The following is a 17,506-nucleotide window of genomic DNA, read 5'->3' as shown; positions in this document are numbered from 1 at the left end:
CTTTATCTGTACCTTTTCTACAGTTGTAACGTTATATTTTGTATTCTGTTCTATAACCCTGATGTACATATGTAAGGTATGATTTGTCTGGCTAGCACACAAAGCAATACTTTTCACTGTATCTTGGTACATGTAACAATAATAAATCAAATCAAAGGTATTGCCGTTGCTGAATGCTCCACTATCAACGTTTTGGGGTTACTATTGACCAGAACCAAATGGGATCAATTATAATAAATTATGTAGCCACAAGAGGTCAGTAACCAGAAATTCTGCAAAATGTAACTCAGCTTCTGACTCCTAAATGATTGACAATTATCTAGAAGGCACAAGTCAGGAGTATGATGGAATACTGTCCACTTTATTGGATGAATGCAACTTCAACAACACTCATGAAGGTCAACAGTATCTAGGACTTAATTGACATCACACCCATTATCTTCAACATTCACTACCTCAACTACCAATGAATAGTGGCAACATCTGTAAAATGCAATGCAACAACTCATCAAGTCTCCAACAGCACCTTTCAAATCTGCAGTCTCTACCATCTAGAAGAACAGGGCAGTCAATGCAAGAGAATACCACCACCTGCAAGTTCCCCATAAAACCAAACACCATCCTGACTTGGAACAACATGTCATTCTTCAAAATTCTAGAACTCCCACTGTAACAATACTGCAGTCTATGGAATGTAGGTACACCTATAACTTTTTTGATATATTCTTTTCAGTGCCCCTTAAGGGCACTGTGTGTCAACCTACAACATGTGGACTGCAGCGGTTCAAGAAGGCAGCTCACCCACCATCTTCTCAAGGGCAATTAGGGCTGGGTAATAAATTATTCTGGTCAGCTAGGGGACGCCCCAATCCCACATGAATTTTAATATATGCATATGTGCCTCCCTACTGACTGCAGTGGTTTAAGAAAGCAGCTCAACACAACCTTCTCAAGGGGGCTATTAGGACTGGTCAATAAATGCTGTCCTAGCTAGCAACACCTGAAAGAAATTTTAAAGATCTGAATGATGTACTCAGATTGAGGTCATGTAGCATTAGCTTGTTACCATGCAAGAGGGGTTTGTTGCCATATACAAGTGCAGACTGGCTGCAGATACCAGTCTTTAAAATAGCTCATAGGGTCTCACAGCAATCCTGCAATCCATCATATAAAAAACTGCTGGGATAACTGGGAAGTTGGTGGTAGGGATATCAGAAGCTCAAAAGAGTGCAAAGTAGTTGTCTCCCTTCAGGTACTCCCACTACTGCTAATCTGCCAGTGCAAAAATCCAGCCAGCCCCAGACTGCTGACACCCACACTAAGGCGGCGCAGATTGAAGCTAAGCTTTTTAGACCCAGAACTCCATGGAGTTGTCTTGCAAGTCCATGTACAAGGATATGTGCAGGCTTCTTCAAGCCATATCACAGACACTATATTAGCTTTGTGTAGGAATATGTGGGATGGGCAGTCCTTCCTGTAAGCTCAGTTGTGCAAGTTTAAGAGAATGCATGATATTGAATATTCGGGTTGTAAATAATGACATTAGAGTCAAATTAATGTTACACACTAACAGTACCAACAGTGCAGAGTAAATGCTTCCACTGCCCACACTAATGACCTGCTCAAAATGGTATCAAACATATCTCTCGTAAAGTGTGCATGTGACACAGAAGGCATTTTAGAGACAAACCTACAAATGAGACTCCAGGTGCTTCATAATTGAATTTTCTGGCCAAGGTTTTAGTTAAAATGAGTGCAGGCAGTCAGAATCCAGCTCTGAATGAATCTGAGGAGACAGAATAAAGTTCTCATTAATTGGCATAGAACACAGTATCTCACTCAGAGAGATCACAAAGGTGGACAATGAAAAATTCATACTTTATGTTAAGCATATCCTTGGAAAAAAATCACGTTTGAGGAAATTTTATGGGATCTTCTACACCTTCCTGAGTTATACTTGGCTTGTAACAGTCAATGCTGTTAAAAAAGGGGAAAAAATTGTCTATTTCCTCATTTGACATCTTTTTCCTTCATCCAAAAGCACACACATCATACTGATAGAAAACTGCTTAGTGACAGCTTGAAATCTTAATGTCAATGTTAATCACTGGCACTATAAGCAGAGCACCATGGAATATATTCAGGAGAATAATTGCATTGGAGCCAATTATGCAACAGCTATTATGCAGATAAGGAAGAAGAAACTTTAACAATTACATTAGCAAAGAAATGCTTTGCTATAAATGTAAGAAATACTAAGGACCGAAAAATTGGTCTATTCCAATTCTTAGGTATAGGGGGTCACAATTTGAACTCCCTCCTTATCCCAGTTCCATTGGAGATAGTAACTTGCAAATTTAATGCTGTCACATAAATTCTATGATTGTAACGTAAGACTGTGCGTACGTTGTGCTGTTGGCTGGCCCTGAATTCAGCAGGGAAACAAGAAGCATTTGCTAATAACTTATGAGGCAGTTAGCATTCTGTTCTTAAAGTCTGTCTTTTCATCCTAAAGGGAAGCTACACTGAATGACAGGTGGCTGCTGCAGCAAAATATTATCGCTGCAATCCAAAGAAAATAAAAAGGAGCCCTTGTAACCAGGGGGACATCAGGATCACAAAGATAAATCTACACTTCTTTGTCATAGAAGTGGGCAAGAGAACAAATATCTTGATTCAGTTGGAGGGTGGATGGGAAATTGGAGGTCCATATAGATGTTCAGGGAGGTCACACCCCAGCAAATTAACCAGAATACCAAATAAAGTACCAAAAGGAGTTTGCCGATTTCATGTGATTATCAAGACCGCCCCCTTGTACTGTTCCACCTATCTATCTTCCTTCCTATCTAATTGCTCCACCCTCCTCTCTGACCTATGGCCTTCCAAGCTACCCTTCCCCCCCCCCCCCCCCCCCCAATCCCACACCTCTCCTATTTACCTCTCAGCCCCGTTTCCCCACCTACCCCCCAACATTCCTGATGAAGGGTTTATGCCCAAATCATCAACTCTCCTGCTCCTTGGATCCTGCCTGACCTGCTGTGCTTTTTCAGTGCCACACTTTTTGACTTCATTCTGTTCAAAACACCAGGACACCATCACTTACCTAGCAGCACACCCTGCCATCCACCACTCATGCCTAATATCCAGATGTTCCATCTTATCCTCATATACGTTTCCAATGCTGCTAACTTCCTGTTACTGACTGTACATATCTCCAAATACTTAGCTATGGAAGGCACTTGACCCAAACACATGATGCTCACTGGGAGTTTCCCCACTGTCTTGTAGGATAAGGTGACACACTTTGGATTAGTGGTGCTGGAAGAGGAGAGAGAGAGTCATGCTAGTGATGAAATAGAGTTCAATACCTCCCAAGCCCAACTGAAGAAATTATTCAGTGCATCAAGATGCAGTTGTTACAAAGCCCTTGGCATCTGTCATTGCTGAGAACATTGAGGATGATGGAATGGTTGTGCCTGAGATTAGGTTACCATATATTTCTTATTCCACTTCTCCTTATCTGGCCCAAAATTTCATCTTCTGATTTTCAGTTTCCAGGCACTCAAAATTGGTCATCTACATAAAACAGCAGCCATAGTTGGAGGAGGAGGAGGAAAGAAAACAACAGACAGTTCAGCATTTATAAAGAGGCTGTTTGATCTGACTCATGCAGGCACTAGTTCAGATATTGGCATTGTGCATCAATTAAATACTAGTATGGAGTTGGGTTCAGCACATGATAAGTCAGAGAGTCATAGAGACGTACAGCATGGAAACAGACCCTTCAGTCCAACCTGTCCATGCCGACCAGATATCCCAACCCAATCTAGTCCCACCTGCCAGCACCCAGCCCATATCCCTCCAAACTCTTCCTATTCATATACCCATCCAAATGCTTCTTAAATGTTACAATTGTACCAGCCTCCACGACTTCCTCTGGCAGCTCATTCCATACATGTACCACTCGCTGTGTGAAAAAGTTGCCCCTTTGGTCCCTTTTATATATTTCCCCTCTCACCCAAAACCTATGCCCTCTAGTTCTGGACTCCCTGACCCCAGGGAATAGACTTTGCCTATTTACCCTATCCATGCCCCTCATAATTTTGTAAATCTCTATAAGGTCACCCCCAGCCTCCGACGCTCCAGGGAAAACAGCCCCAGCCCTGTTCAGCCTCTCTCTATAGCTCAAATCCTCCAACCCTGGCAACATCCTTGTAAATCTTTTCTGAACCCTTTTCAAGTTTCACAACATCTTTCTGATAGAAAGGAGACCAGAATTGCATGCAATATTCCAACAGTGACCTAACCAATGTCCTGTACAGCCGCAACATGACCTCCCAACTCCTGTATTCAATACTCTCACCAATAAAGAAAAGCATACCAAACGCCTTCTTCACTATTCTATCTATCTGCGATGCCACTTTCAAGGAGCTATGAACCTGCACTCCAAGGTCTCTTTGTTCAGCGACACTCCCTAAGACCTTACCATTAAGTGTATAAGTCCTGCTAAGATTTGCTTTCCCAAAATGCAGCACCTCGCATTTATCTGAATTAAACTCCATCTGCCACTTTGCAGCCCATTGGCTCATCTGGTCCTGATCCTGTTGTAATCTGAGGTAACCTTCTTCACTGTCCACTACACCTCCAATTTTGATGTCATCTGCAAACTTACTAACTGTACCTCTTGCATCCAAATCATTTATGTAAATGACAAAAAGTAGTGCACCCAGCACCGATCCTTGTGGCACTCTACTGGTCACAGGCCTCCAGTCTGAAAAACAACCCTCCACCATCACCCTCTGTCTTCTACCTTTGAGCCAGTTCTGTATCCAAATGGCTAGTTTTCCCTGTATTCCATGAGATCTAACCTTGCTAATCAGTCTCCCATGGGGAACCTTGTCGAACATCTTACTGAAGTCCATTTAGATCACATCTACAGCTCTGCTCTCATCAATCCTCTTCGTTACTTCCTCAAAAAACTCAATCAAGTTTGTGAGACATGATTTCCCACGCACAAAGCCATGTTGACTATCCCTAATCAGTCCTTGCCTTTCCAAATACATGTACATCCTGTCCCTCAGCATACGCTCCAACAACTTGCCCACCACAGACATCGGGCTCACTGGTCTATAGTTCCCTGGCTTGTTCTTACCACCCTTCTTAAACAGTGGCACCACGTTAGCCAACCTCCAGACTTCTGGCACCTCACCTGTGACTATCGATAATACAAATATCTCAGTAAGAAGCCCAGCAATCACTCCTCTAGCTTCCCACAGAATTCTAGGGTACACCTGATCAGGTCCTGGGGATATATCCACTTTTATGCATTCAAGACATCCAGCACTTCCTCCTCTGTCTGGATAGTCACTAGGCACAATTGGTTTGCAGCCAAGGCAGCAGATAATAGATGATACATGTGCAGGTCATTGGAGGGAAATGCCATGGACAAATTCTCCTACAGGGTCTCAGATGAGGAATGTGATGGGGCATTGTATAGTAGGATTCTGATGAACTTGCACACCAAGCTGATGGGTGTTTAGCTATCCTGCCGGAAAGCCTCCTGTCACTGTCAAAGAGTATGGAGGAGTCCAGCACCTGTGCTCCATCTACCTGTTGGAGATCCAGAGACACAGCTACTGGTGTCCCTCTCCCTTTTGCGATTTTTGTGTGGAGAGGTCACCTACTCCTGTTCCAACATAGCAGCACTCCTTGACAAAGCCAGCAGCTCATTACACCTGCAAAAACACTCCACAGCACTCTGACATATCTTCAATAGTGTACGTTTTTCAAAATCATCTTCCTACAAGTTGTTTATCTAGCCCTTTAAGTAACACTAGCCCAAGATAGCTGAATGTTTGACCTTTTGTGGGCAAAGTACAAATTCATTGAATGGATTTTCATGATCCAAGTTTGGAAAATGGACATAACATCATCAGGTTGGTTTGTGTGATGTCATGATACAATTATTTCAGCAGCTCCACTACTTACAGGGTGGGTTAGCATGAGCACTCTTCTAAGATTGTGGATAGGGCAGACTGTGTCAAAGTGGCTGGCAGTGTAGTGGCATCCTTAGGAATTGTAATCAGCTTTGTGGTGCTGTCTCCACAGACAATGTGGATCCAATTTTGCACTCTTGGTCATTTGAGTCAAAGAGTCAGATTTTGAATTGATTGGAGATTGTTGCTGCTTTGTGCCGACAGAAAATTTAAACCAATCATGAGTTATTAATGACACTTGCAGATGACCTGCTGCCTTTATGAGAATATCAATGCGCCTCTTTTTACAAATGATTATGCCCACCTGCACTCATCCAAAGTTTCGGCCTGGAAGCTATTTGCTCTGATTGAGTTGGCTGCAATGACTTTGCAACAATATCTGCCTAGCCTTCATGATGCCAATGCATAAGTGGTATATTACTTTATGCTGTTTAAGGTTTTCTTGTACAGAAGATCTTCCTTAAACCATTGAAATATGGAGAAAGTGAGGACTGCAGATGCTGGAGATCAGAGTCGAAAAGCCTGGCACTGGAATAGCACAGTATCCAAAGAGCAGGATAATCAACATTTCGGGCAGAAGCCACTTCATCAGTGGATTTTCATTTAATGGGGTGTCAAATGAAAGATTATTGTGCAAGTGAAGGCCTTATGGGCTGATGGTGAAGATATATTAGCATGGATAGATGACCAATTGAAGGAACTAAACAACAGAGTAAGAATGTGTTGTTTTCAGGTTGGCAACTGTTGCTTTTTATTGAATGGTAGAACAAATTCAAAGGGCCAAATGACCCATGTTCCTATTAGTGGAGGGACTGTGTATAATATTTCTGAGCTTGCTCTCCATACAGAGCTAAATGATAAAGAAGGCTGTGAGGAGGAGACAGAGTCTGCAAAGGGATAAGGACAAATTAAGTATGTGAGCAAGAGGTGGCAAATAAAATATAATATGAGAAATGAGGCTATTCACTTTGCGAGGAAGAATAGAAAAGGATTTTTAAAAATTGTTGATAAGTTATTTAATGTTAGTGTTCAAAGAAATTTAGTCCTCATACAAGAAGGTTAACTTGCAGATAGTTTTAAGAAGATAAGTAGTTTATTTGCCTTTATTGCAAGAGGTTTTGAGTACAAGAGTAGAGAAACCTTGCTGTAATTGTATTTGACTTTAGGAAAACAACACTTGGACTACATTTTGATCTTTATACAGAAGGAAGGATAGAGAAGTTGCCTTGACCCTAGCCATGACAACTATTGTGCTGCACTGACCACATCCATTCTGTTAAAGCCAGTTGATGACTACCCTCCCACATTATCTCATGTATTCCAATGCACTGACATTTCCTACCTTTATATCACAATTATTGTCCCCTCTGCAGCAGCCCAGTATGTTGTCTCCACTGCCCAAGATTGACATCCCCAACATCCTTATCACAGGAGTCGACCATGATGGTCCCCCTTGATGTTTGTGAATAGACTGTCTGTCTGGGCTGATAATGACCTATCCTGATAATAGACAATAGACAATAGGTGCAGGAGTGGGCCATTCTGCCTTTCTGCCATTCATTATGATCATGGCTGATCATCCTCAATCAGTATCCTGTTCCTGCCTTATCCCCATAACCCTTGATTCCACTATCCTTAAGAGCTCTATCCAACTCTTTCTTGAAAGTATCCAGAGACTTGGCCTCCACAGCCTTCTGGGGCAGAGCATTCCATACACCCACCACTCTCTGGGTGAAGAAGTTTCTCCTCAACTCTGTTCTAAGTGGCCCACCCCTTATTTTTAAACTCTGTCCTCTGGTTCGGGATGATTGATTAATTGGATGAAAATGAATGATCAGACCCCTGACAGATCTCTGAGTTCCCTGACTGACTCACTAATTCCAGACTTATTGCACCAGACATACATGACTGACCATGGCCCACTCCCTGATCTATAATTATACAATGCCCCTGACCCTGACTACCCAAGTGATCATGTCCAAGCCGTTGAACTGATATTGAATGCTGCCCTTGACTCACTGTGCCACTGATAATAGCCCGCTCCTTAACTTGACTGAGGACTATTCCTCTTAAACTTTGAGGCATGGCCATTTGATAAAATCCCATGCAGTGTCTTTGCTGCATTGGCACATGCTGTCAGTGTGACATTGAGGTAGCATGAATAATGTTGTGGAACATGTCTGCCCTCTTGACTGATCATTGCTGACAATCATGACAAATAGCCTGGATTTGTTCCTGTACTAAAAGGCAAGACAGGAATATTGTAAGCATCTAAGTTCTGAATGAGGTGGCGAAGTACAAAAGGCAAGGCATGGAAGAGGTGCTGTGAACATCCAAGTAGACGCAAAGTGAACGAACATTAAGAGAGAAGCAAAGAGCCCCGAGGTGCAGCCTGCTCCAATGCATTATCTGGCTATATTTCCCTGCGTGCATTGCTATGGAAGATATTGGACTTAGTATTGGTGGTTAACTGTGTTTTAAGTGAATTGAAGAGGTACCATGATAATATGATGAGGCTAGTGCATGTCTGATGCCAATCTCCATGGATGGGGTTGTGTAGGCAGTCACTATCCAGAAGTATGCCCTGAGATCCTGGGGACTTTTGTACACAATAGAGGCCTGAGAGAGCAAATAAACTGGAGCTGCCAGGTACCTGCGCTGACTTTCATATTGCTGATTATCATTGTCTGGTTACTCTCCGCCGCATGGGAGAATAGCAAACTGCATATAAATGAGCTGAGAAATGCTTATAACAATATGTAAATGTATGCAAATGGGCCTCTCAAAGCTCACTGGTGAGATTCACATCTTGCTGTTTAAACCATGAATGGAAATCCATCGTCTATCTCTGGATGCCAAGAATCTAATTTTCCATTCTCACCATTGCCCTTGTCATTCGGGGCTGGGCAGATTCCACCAATAGCCTTCAAATGAAACAGCAAAAAACTGGCAACTGGAGGTAATAATTTTTTGTTAATAATAAGTAGAATCGTGTTAAATGATATGTAATTCATTTTAGCCTTTAATACACTGTGACCAAACATTACAATATATTTACCTCTTTATCAGTTTTGACCAAGAATTTCCAATATGCTACCCAGTAATATGTTTTAACATCAGGTTTTACAATGGGCTATTGTTGTTTGTGGCAACTGCAACAATCATTTTCAAACTGATTACTTTTTGCAACTTTTTAAATATACGCATCCTCTCAAAGAAATACAGATCAGCAAAAATGGTCTCCAATATATTTGTTCAGCAGAATCATAGTAATGTTCAGAACCATGTTGTCATTTTCACCTTTTTTTATTAACTACTGTTTATAAAATTCAAAGTAATTGTAGTTCAGTCTTTTTTATTATCTTGGTGCAGATTTCCACAAAGGCTTAAAATTCCTTTAGGTATGTTTGAGATGAAAATGACCTCCACTATGTATCATATAAAAAAGGCCACGAGCTTTGTTTCTAAGGATACCATTGTGGCTTTTTAGGAAGTACGTGATGAGGAAATGCTATTTTGTAATCCTGCCATGTCTCCCACGTCTTCTAAGTTCAAGCTGAACAAAGGAATTGAACTCTCCAGATAAAACAATTGATCTACATAATTCAATATTTCAAAAAATATCAAAAAACTTCTGTTCTTACATTTTCTTAGAACTTAAGTTCATAATACCATGATGAGAAAATCTACATTGAAATGTCTTTTTTATATCAAAAAATGTAAGCACAAAAACTGTTGCTTTTATGTAGGTTAACTAAAATTATAGACTAAAACAAATGTGTTAATGAAACATTATGGTGTATAATGTTCTAATTGAAATGTTATGGATTACATTCAAATAGTCTCGACCAATAATCACTTTGGCTCAATTTGCAAGTGGAATGACAGGGCTGGATTCATAGTTATGTTGACAAAACTCAAATCTCCTGTTCCACTCTATCTGTTCCATGCCTATATTTATTTACTTTTATGAAATTAAAGATATAGGTATTATATAATTTATTCTTGTAAAATATTGAGGAAAACCCACATTTTATTTAGCTCATGCTAAAACATCTGTACTTTTGTTGCTGGCTGCATCTCTATCCCGAACTGCTGAAGTCAGTTGAAATGGTATGCCATTTTATTGGTCTTTTCAACTTCAAGTTTTAAGTTCAAACCTGTATCTTATTTGTCACTAATATCACATCTTTCCATCTCTGCAACATTTTTCAACTCCTGTATCTTTTCAACTGCAACTCTTAAATTTATGGTTTTGGTAATATAGTTGTGAACTTTAATGACCTTTTTGCCACTTTGGGTCCTGTAGGGAAAATAAGTAATACATCTTTCACCTGAGATGGTAAAGTTCAAGAATCAATCAATTAAGTCTGTGATATGTGAGTGTAAGGCACCTCATCTTCAGCCTGAGCTAAGCTTTCTTTAAAGCAAAAACAACAAGGCAGAGCAAAAACAAAATGACAAGATTGCTACCTGAATGGCTGTACATTGGGAGAGGGGAGTGTGCAGCGGGACCTGGGTGTCCTTGTGCATCAATTGGTGAAGGTAAGCAGGCAGGTGCAGCAGGCAATAAAGAAGGCAAATGGTACGTTGGCCTTCATTACGAGAGATTTTGAGTACAGGAGCAGGGATGTGTTATTGCAGTTATACAAGGCTTTGGTGAGCCATATCTAGAATATTGTATGCAATTTTAGTCTCCTTTTCTGAGGAAGTGTGCTCTTGCTCTCAAGGGAGTGCAGCGAAAGTTTACCAGGCTGATTCCAGGGATGGCAGGATTGACATATGAGTAGACGTTGACTAGGTTAGGATGGTTTTCGCTGGTGTTCAGATGAATGGGGGGGATCTCATAGAAACTTTTAAAATTCTAACAAGACTAAGTTAAAAATCATACAACACCACACTATAGTCCAACAGGTTTATTTGGAAGCACTAGCTTTCGAAACACTGCTCCTTCATCAGGTGGTTGTGAAGAATAAGATTGTAAGACACAGAATTTATAGCAAGAGTTTACAACTGAACTTTCTATTTAAAAAGCCCTGGATTGTTTGTTAAGTCTCTCATCTTTTAGAATGACCATTTTGGTTTCAGTTCTTTCATACGTAAAACCCAGAACATTCTCAAGTGAACTTTAACAATTGGTGCCATGTCAGCCCAGATAATGCATTGAAGGTGTGAGATGCCCTGTGTGAGGCTGTCTGTGCCCCAATGTTCAGACTGATTCTATTCCTAAAAAACGGATTTACAGAATCTTACATGGATTCATATAGTTTTTGAGCAAAATAGAATGTAATTCTGCAAGTACAAATTCACTCCACAAACCTATATATGTGTGTGGGTGCATGTGTGTGTTTGTGTGTGTGGGGGGGGGGGGGGGGGGTTGGTATGAGTGTCTGTGAGAAAGTGTGTGTGAGTGTAAAGGGGTTTAAGTCTGTGAGAGGGTGAGAGTGTGCGTGTGTATGAGAGAGGGACTACATGAGTGTATGGGTCTTAAGGAGTTTGTGTATATGGATGTGTTGGTGTGTGTAGTGCAGTGGGATCACCTGCAGTGTGACATGAAACCAAAGTCCCGGTTGAGGCCATCCCCATGGATGCTGAACTTCGCTATCAGCCTCTGCTTGGCCACTTTGTTTTGTTGCCTGTCCCGAAGTCTGCCTTAGAAGATGGGCACCCGAAGGTCTGAGGTCGAATGTCCCGGACCGCTGAAGTGTTCTCCAATTATGAAGGAACACTCCTGTCTGTTGATTATTGTGTGATATTCATTCATCCGTTGCCATAGCCCCTGTTTCTCCAATGTACCATGCCTCAGGGCACCCTGGTGTCCCCACGTGTAATCCATGTCAACACTCTGCCCCATCTTGCAGTGACTACTGTGACAAGGTTGTATGGTGTTGTCCTGAAAGCCAGGCAATTTGCTGCAAACAATGATCTGTCTGAGGTTTGGTACTTGTTTAAAGGTGAAAAGTGGAGGCATGGGGCAGGTCTTGGCAAGGTGCTCATCCTCATTGATAAGTGTTGCAGGCTGCGAAGAACATGAGATAGTTTTTTGGTTCCTGGGAAGTGACAAACAGGACTAAACAAGGTAGATGTTGGGAGGATATTTCAGATGGTGGGTGTGTACAGAACCAGGGGTCACCATCTGAGGATTTGGGGTAGACCATTTAGGATGGAGATGGGAAGACATTTCTTCACCAAAAGAGTGATGAGCCTGTGGAATTTATTATCACAGGAAGTAGTTGATGCCAAAAGATTGAATGCATTGAAGAGGCAAGTAAATATGACACATGGGGCAATGAGATCAAAGATTATGAGGAGAAAGCAGAATTAGGCTATTGAGTTGGACAACCAGCCATGATCATGATGAATGATGGAGCAGGCTCAAAGGGCTGAATGGCCTCCTCCTCCTCCTACCTTCTTTATTTCTATGTATAAAAGCAGAGGGCTGTCAAGAGGGTCATTAGGAGAGGCTTGGCATCAGTAAGGGAATCAAGGTTTATAGGGAAAAGACAGGAAAGTAAATTTGAGGAATATCAGAGCAGCCATGATCTTATTGAATTGTAGAGCAGATCCTCATGGGCTGAATGGCCTACTTCTGCTCCTACGTCTTATGGCCTTGTAGTCTGAATCAGGCATTATAATACCCATGTGCTTGGATGTTACAAAAAAGAGTAATTTATTACATGGTGTAAAATACCAAAGATAAATTATGACTTTCTTTTACCATTGTACTAGAATGCTAATTAGGAAGAGTGTGATTTAAATCTTTGATTTATTATTGCAAAAATAATATTTTTGAAAAATAAACACAAAAATCTCAGCTCAGGGCAATACTGGCAAAATCCAATTTTATCCCTGTAACTTCCGAAAACTTGGAATGAGGCATTTTAATTAGTCAATGCTATACTTCTGGTTGAGTGGGAGGAATTCCTTTGAATTCTTTTTAATGGATCATAAATCAATAACAAAAAAAAAGATTGGAGTACATTTTTGTCACACAGGTGAAATCCTCTTCCAAGTGGCTGAAACAAGGTATAGAAAAGTAATGAATTCCTCAACATGTTAGCAATCAATATGGAAATTCCTAAAGTAATATTATAAAAGTGTAAATAACATGTGAATAGGGATTGGACTTTACAAAAACAGTTACATATGTTGCAATTTTCAGAATTCACAAAATACCAAAATATTTGTTTTAAATATGTCTAAAATCAAAACTATATTACAGTACTTTGTAATTCTACTAATGACATGATTTTTTTTCAAAAATCCATTTGATGAAATAGCAAAAAGTTTTTAAAGTTATTCAATATAGAATAAGCTTGGATAGGAACAAGTCCTTCAGAACATTGATTTTATTTCCCATTTCTTTACATTTGCTATTGAACTTCTGTTAAAAGCATCCAGTTGAACACCACTATAAAATTGTATTATGACGTACTGCTTCACAATAAGATGCCTATATTAGAAAGTTATTGGGTTGAATTCTATATGTGCTGGAAAAAGTTGCTGTAGAAAGCTGAAAAATTAACATATTTGAGTAGAAGATTCTTTTTAAAGTAGTTTTGCAAGTATGTTTTCAAATCAGGTGGTATATTAATAAATCTAAATAGGGTGCAAGGTGATCCCTGTGTATGAGATAATTTTCAACCTTTTTTTAATAAATTAGTATGTGGAATATTCATCAATGAAGATAGAATTGAAAATGCAAGAATACATGCAGAAGGGTATCTTTCTACAAAAGGGCATCTTAACTAACTAAGTAAATTCTCAAACATTTCATCAGTTCCTACTAGACATATCTTGATAATAACATGACCAGAGGCAATTGCTGTTTTTATGTAGAATGCAATGTAGAAGCTATCCCACCCTCCTTACCGCTCACCCGGTAAAAACAGAAAGTATTCTGTTCATGAGGATGATGTCAGGATCGAGGCCTCCAGACTAATCTTTGCAATGACCGAGAGGTTCACCATCACCCAAAAATTCATGCCATTAATTTTCATTACAATACAATGACTTTGAAGTTGGTGACTCTAGACTTGTCAAGGCTGTCAAGTAGTTACAGAAGTTGCTGGAAAAGCCCAGCAGGTCTGGCGTTAATCTGTGAAGGAAAATCAGTGTTAACATTTCAGGTTTGGTGACCCTTCCTCTGGGTTTTACTAGTACCTTTGGTTTTTGTCTCATGTTATTCCAGTCATTTGGTTTGTCTCCAGCATCACCTTAGTTTTAAGTTTTTGTCATTATCTCTCTGCTTCATTTAATCAGATTATAGATCATCCCTTCACTTGTTATTCAACTTTACACTTTACTCACACCATCTAACACCCTTGGTCACCTGCAGAGACTTATTATTTGATACTCCCCACTCACACCATTTGTATGATCTTTTGATCTCTCTGCCCATAAATTCTGTGTTCTGTGTGCTTCTCTCTCACTTCACATGATGAAGGGACTACGCTCCAAAAACATGTTATTTCAAATAAACTTTTGGACAATAACCTGGTGTCATGTGATTTCTGACTTTAAAATTCATCCAGACTATTTATGGGAATAACTGACACAACTGAACCCCCCAAAATAGTCTCTACAGTACATCCAAATATATTACAACAACTAAGGGTATTCCTGAAACCATGTGGGTCCAATTATAAGCCAATAGACAATAAATCATTTCATAAAAATGTCTGCCAGAAATTTTATTCAAAATGAATCTTTCATCGTACTTGCTACATTGGTTAACCTTGTGACAATATAATGGGAATATAACAGCCTATCGAAGTTGGATTGCAAGAATCTGAATTGAATGAGATTTTGAATCATTGATGTGACATGATTTGAACATAAGAACATTTATTCCTGAAGTAAACTGAAGTCTTTTTCATGCCACATCATTTTTTTTCTCATACTTACAGGTGTATCCGTTGGTGTTCAAGTGACCATTTCAGAACAGAAGAAGATAGCTATGTTGTTCCAGCCTGTTGTCCTACATTGCCAGTATTCTACTACATCTGCCCAACAACCAGTGGTACAGTGGCGCTTTAAATCATACTGCAAGGACCGTACTAGAGATGCCTTCAGCATTCACAGCACAGCTGCACACGTCATCAGCCAGAAAGAACAGAGTCCTACGTGGGACCCATATCTAGACTGTGCAGACAACAGTCGTACTGTCCGAATTGTGGCTTCCCGTCAGGGTTCTGCAGTCACCTTAGGAGAGTACTACAAAGGACGAGAAATCACCATTATCAATAGTAAGGAATTTTATTTCCAACAAATTGCATTCTATGAATAAGGATGATAAGTGAATTGGATGTTTTTATCACTGACTTTTTACTGCATAATTATTTGCATAAGGGGTTTAAATAATGACTTAATTAATATTCATTAGAACAATCATACCATTCTATTTCAAGTTGATGCTGTCGTGACATTCCTAGCTTGCATAAACATAACCCCTTTCTACACAATTGATGGGATAAAAGTGAGCTCAGTAATATTTGTTTAGGCCATTGTGACTGCCATTTGGGATCCACAATGGTGTCAACAGTGTGCATGAGGTTGATGCAACACACTTCAGTTGTCACTCTGTGCACATGCACTCAACATCTATTGCAATCTGAGTGGGCAGATCAGATGTCAATCAGCATGCCTCAATGCTGCTATTTTGCAGCTGGATGTGCCAGTCAATATTTTCTCTTAACCTGGCACAACCATAGGCATATTAAACCGCCTGAAATCCCGTAAGCAATGCTGTTTAAAGTGATCATTAACTGCTTACATTTTAATAGTTGGTTTACCTTCACTACTATTGTACACACCTTTTCATGCTCTCTATTATTGTTTCAAGTTTCAAATGACAAGGGGGAATGTACTTCTGATGTACTTTTTGCAGAGTTCATGGGTATCGCATAGACCAATTGCACCCAGGCATGGGCACCCTAATAGGCATTCCCCTTGATTACAACATAGTTGAAAGAATGAAGAGAGGGCCCATACAATGGAACCGGCTACTGGAAATGGAAGATGGAGGAGAAGAATGAAGGACTTTCAGCAGGAGGCCAAATCTACTCATAGCACAGTTCTGCTGCTTGAACCTCAGTACGAATCAATGTTTGAGATGTGTGTGAAATGAAATAGTTCATCAGCTGTCTGCTGCAGTCACAATTCAAATTCCGTGCATTAAAGGACTGCATTGCGAGTTGCAATGATGATGACTATTGTTATGATCTTGTATGCAACGGCATCCTTCCAGGCTGGAGTTAGAGATGTTTCTAGCATGTTAAAGTTCGTAATCCATTGTCACATCAGGAAGGTCACTGAGTTCTCTACTCAAACAAAAACATGTAACTTGATTTTATTTCCTTTTGTCAACAAGAAGTAGATGCAGGAAGCATAATGATTTGGAGGCTTCTCCATGGTATATGGTATCCTTGCAGACACATGACTTTGCAGGTGTCTTCTCTGATCTATATGGGAACAGGAAGAGATTCCATTCTCTGAGGATGCAGTTACCCTGTGAACACAGACAATTTGTCACTTGGTGCTATTCTTCCACTTTAACCTCTGTAACCCTACATTACTTTTCATTTTCAGGTAACAGTCTAGTGCCCTTTTTGAATGTTTTAGTTGAAGCTTCAGATTAACTGTCAGTTTAACTTTGGTGGGGAAACGTCTAGAAACAATAATTGGGACAAAATTGACAATCACATGGACAACTTTGGAGTGAATTGAAGGAAGTTAATGTGTTTTTTTATTGGAAAATCCTGTTTAACCAACTTACTAAAGTTTTCTAAATAGGTAGCAGAGAGGGTTAATGAGAGCAATATGGGAACTTATGTGTAGTTCCTTATGTGACTTTTGCTTCTTTATCAGTCACTGTAAGTTTATGAATTTTTGTCCTTGATCCTTTCATGAGTGGAACCCTTATGTGCTCTGTCCAGAACCATCATGATTTTGAGTTCCTCAATCAAACCTTCCTTCAGCTTTCTTTTCTCTAAGATGGACAGTCCTAATACCTGTAATCTCTCTTCGTAACTGAAATGGTTCATTTCAGAAACATTCTCATGAATCTTTTCTACACTCTTTCAAATGCCTACACATCTTCCTAAGGTATAGTGCCAAAACTCAATGCAGTACTCCAGCTGAGGCCAAACTAGCATTCTGCACAAGTTCAACATAAACTCCTTCCCTCTTACTCTATATTCCTTTTAATAAACCAAGGATGTAGTATGCTTTATTAATCTGTACTGCAGCCTCCAATGACTTACACATTTATGCACTCAATTCCCACTGCTCTGGCTTTAGAATTGTGCCCTTTGATATTGTCTCCTCCCATGTTCTTCTAGTCATGACAAATCACTTCACATTTCTATGCACTGAACTGTATCTGCCACCAAATTTTAAATGTCCTATTGAAATTCTACACTATCCTCCTCACAGTTCACAATGCTACCAAGCTTGGTATCAGCTGCAAACTTTCAAGTTGTGTCATGAATATAAATCAGGAAAACCAA

The 17,506-nt window shown here is 40.0% G+C and overlaps 1 protein-coding gene across 2 annotated transcripts in view; it reads left to right on the top strand.

Annotated features, from left to right (window-relative positions):
* ildr2a (immunoglobulin like domain containing receptor 2a) overlaps positions 1–17,506 on the top strand; it is a 128,099-nt gene that overhangs the window by 41,774 nt on the left and 68,819 nt on the right. For both annotated transcript variants that reach the window (XM_043701024.2, XM_043701023.2), the window contains exon 2: positions 14,906–15,244. In XM_043701024.2, coding sequence (XP_043556959.1) covers positions 14,906–15,244 — 339 coding nt within the window. The remainder of the gene's footprint in view (positions 1–14,905; positions 15,245–17,506) is intronic.

Source organism: Chiloscyllium plagiosum, unplaced genomic scaffold (genome assembly GCF_037043375.1).
Source record: "Chiloscyllium plagiosum isolate Xiang-an unplaced genomic scaffold, Cpla_swu_hap1 HiC_scaffold_12, whole genome shotgun sequence".
Classification (NCBI taxonomy): Eukaryota; Metazoa; Chordata; class Chondrichthyes; order Orectolobiformes; family Hemiscylliidae; genus Chiloscyllium; species Chiloscyllium plagiosum.
This window is presented reverse-complemented; position numbering and strand designations above follow the sequence as displayed.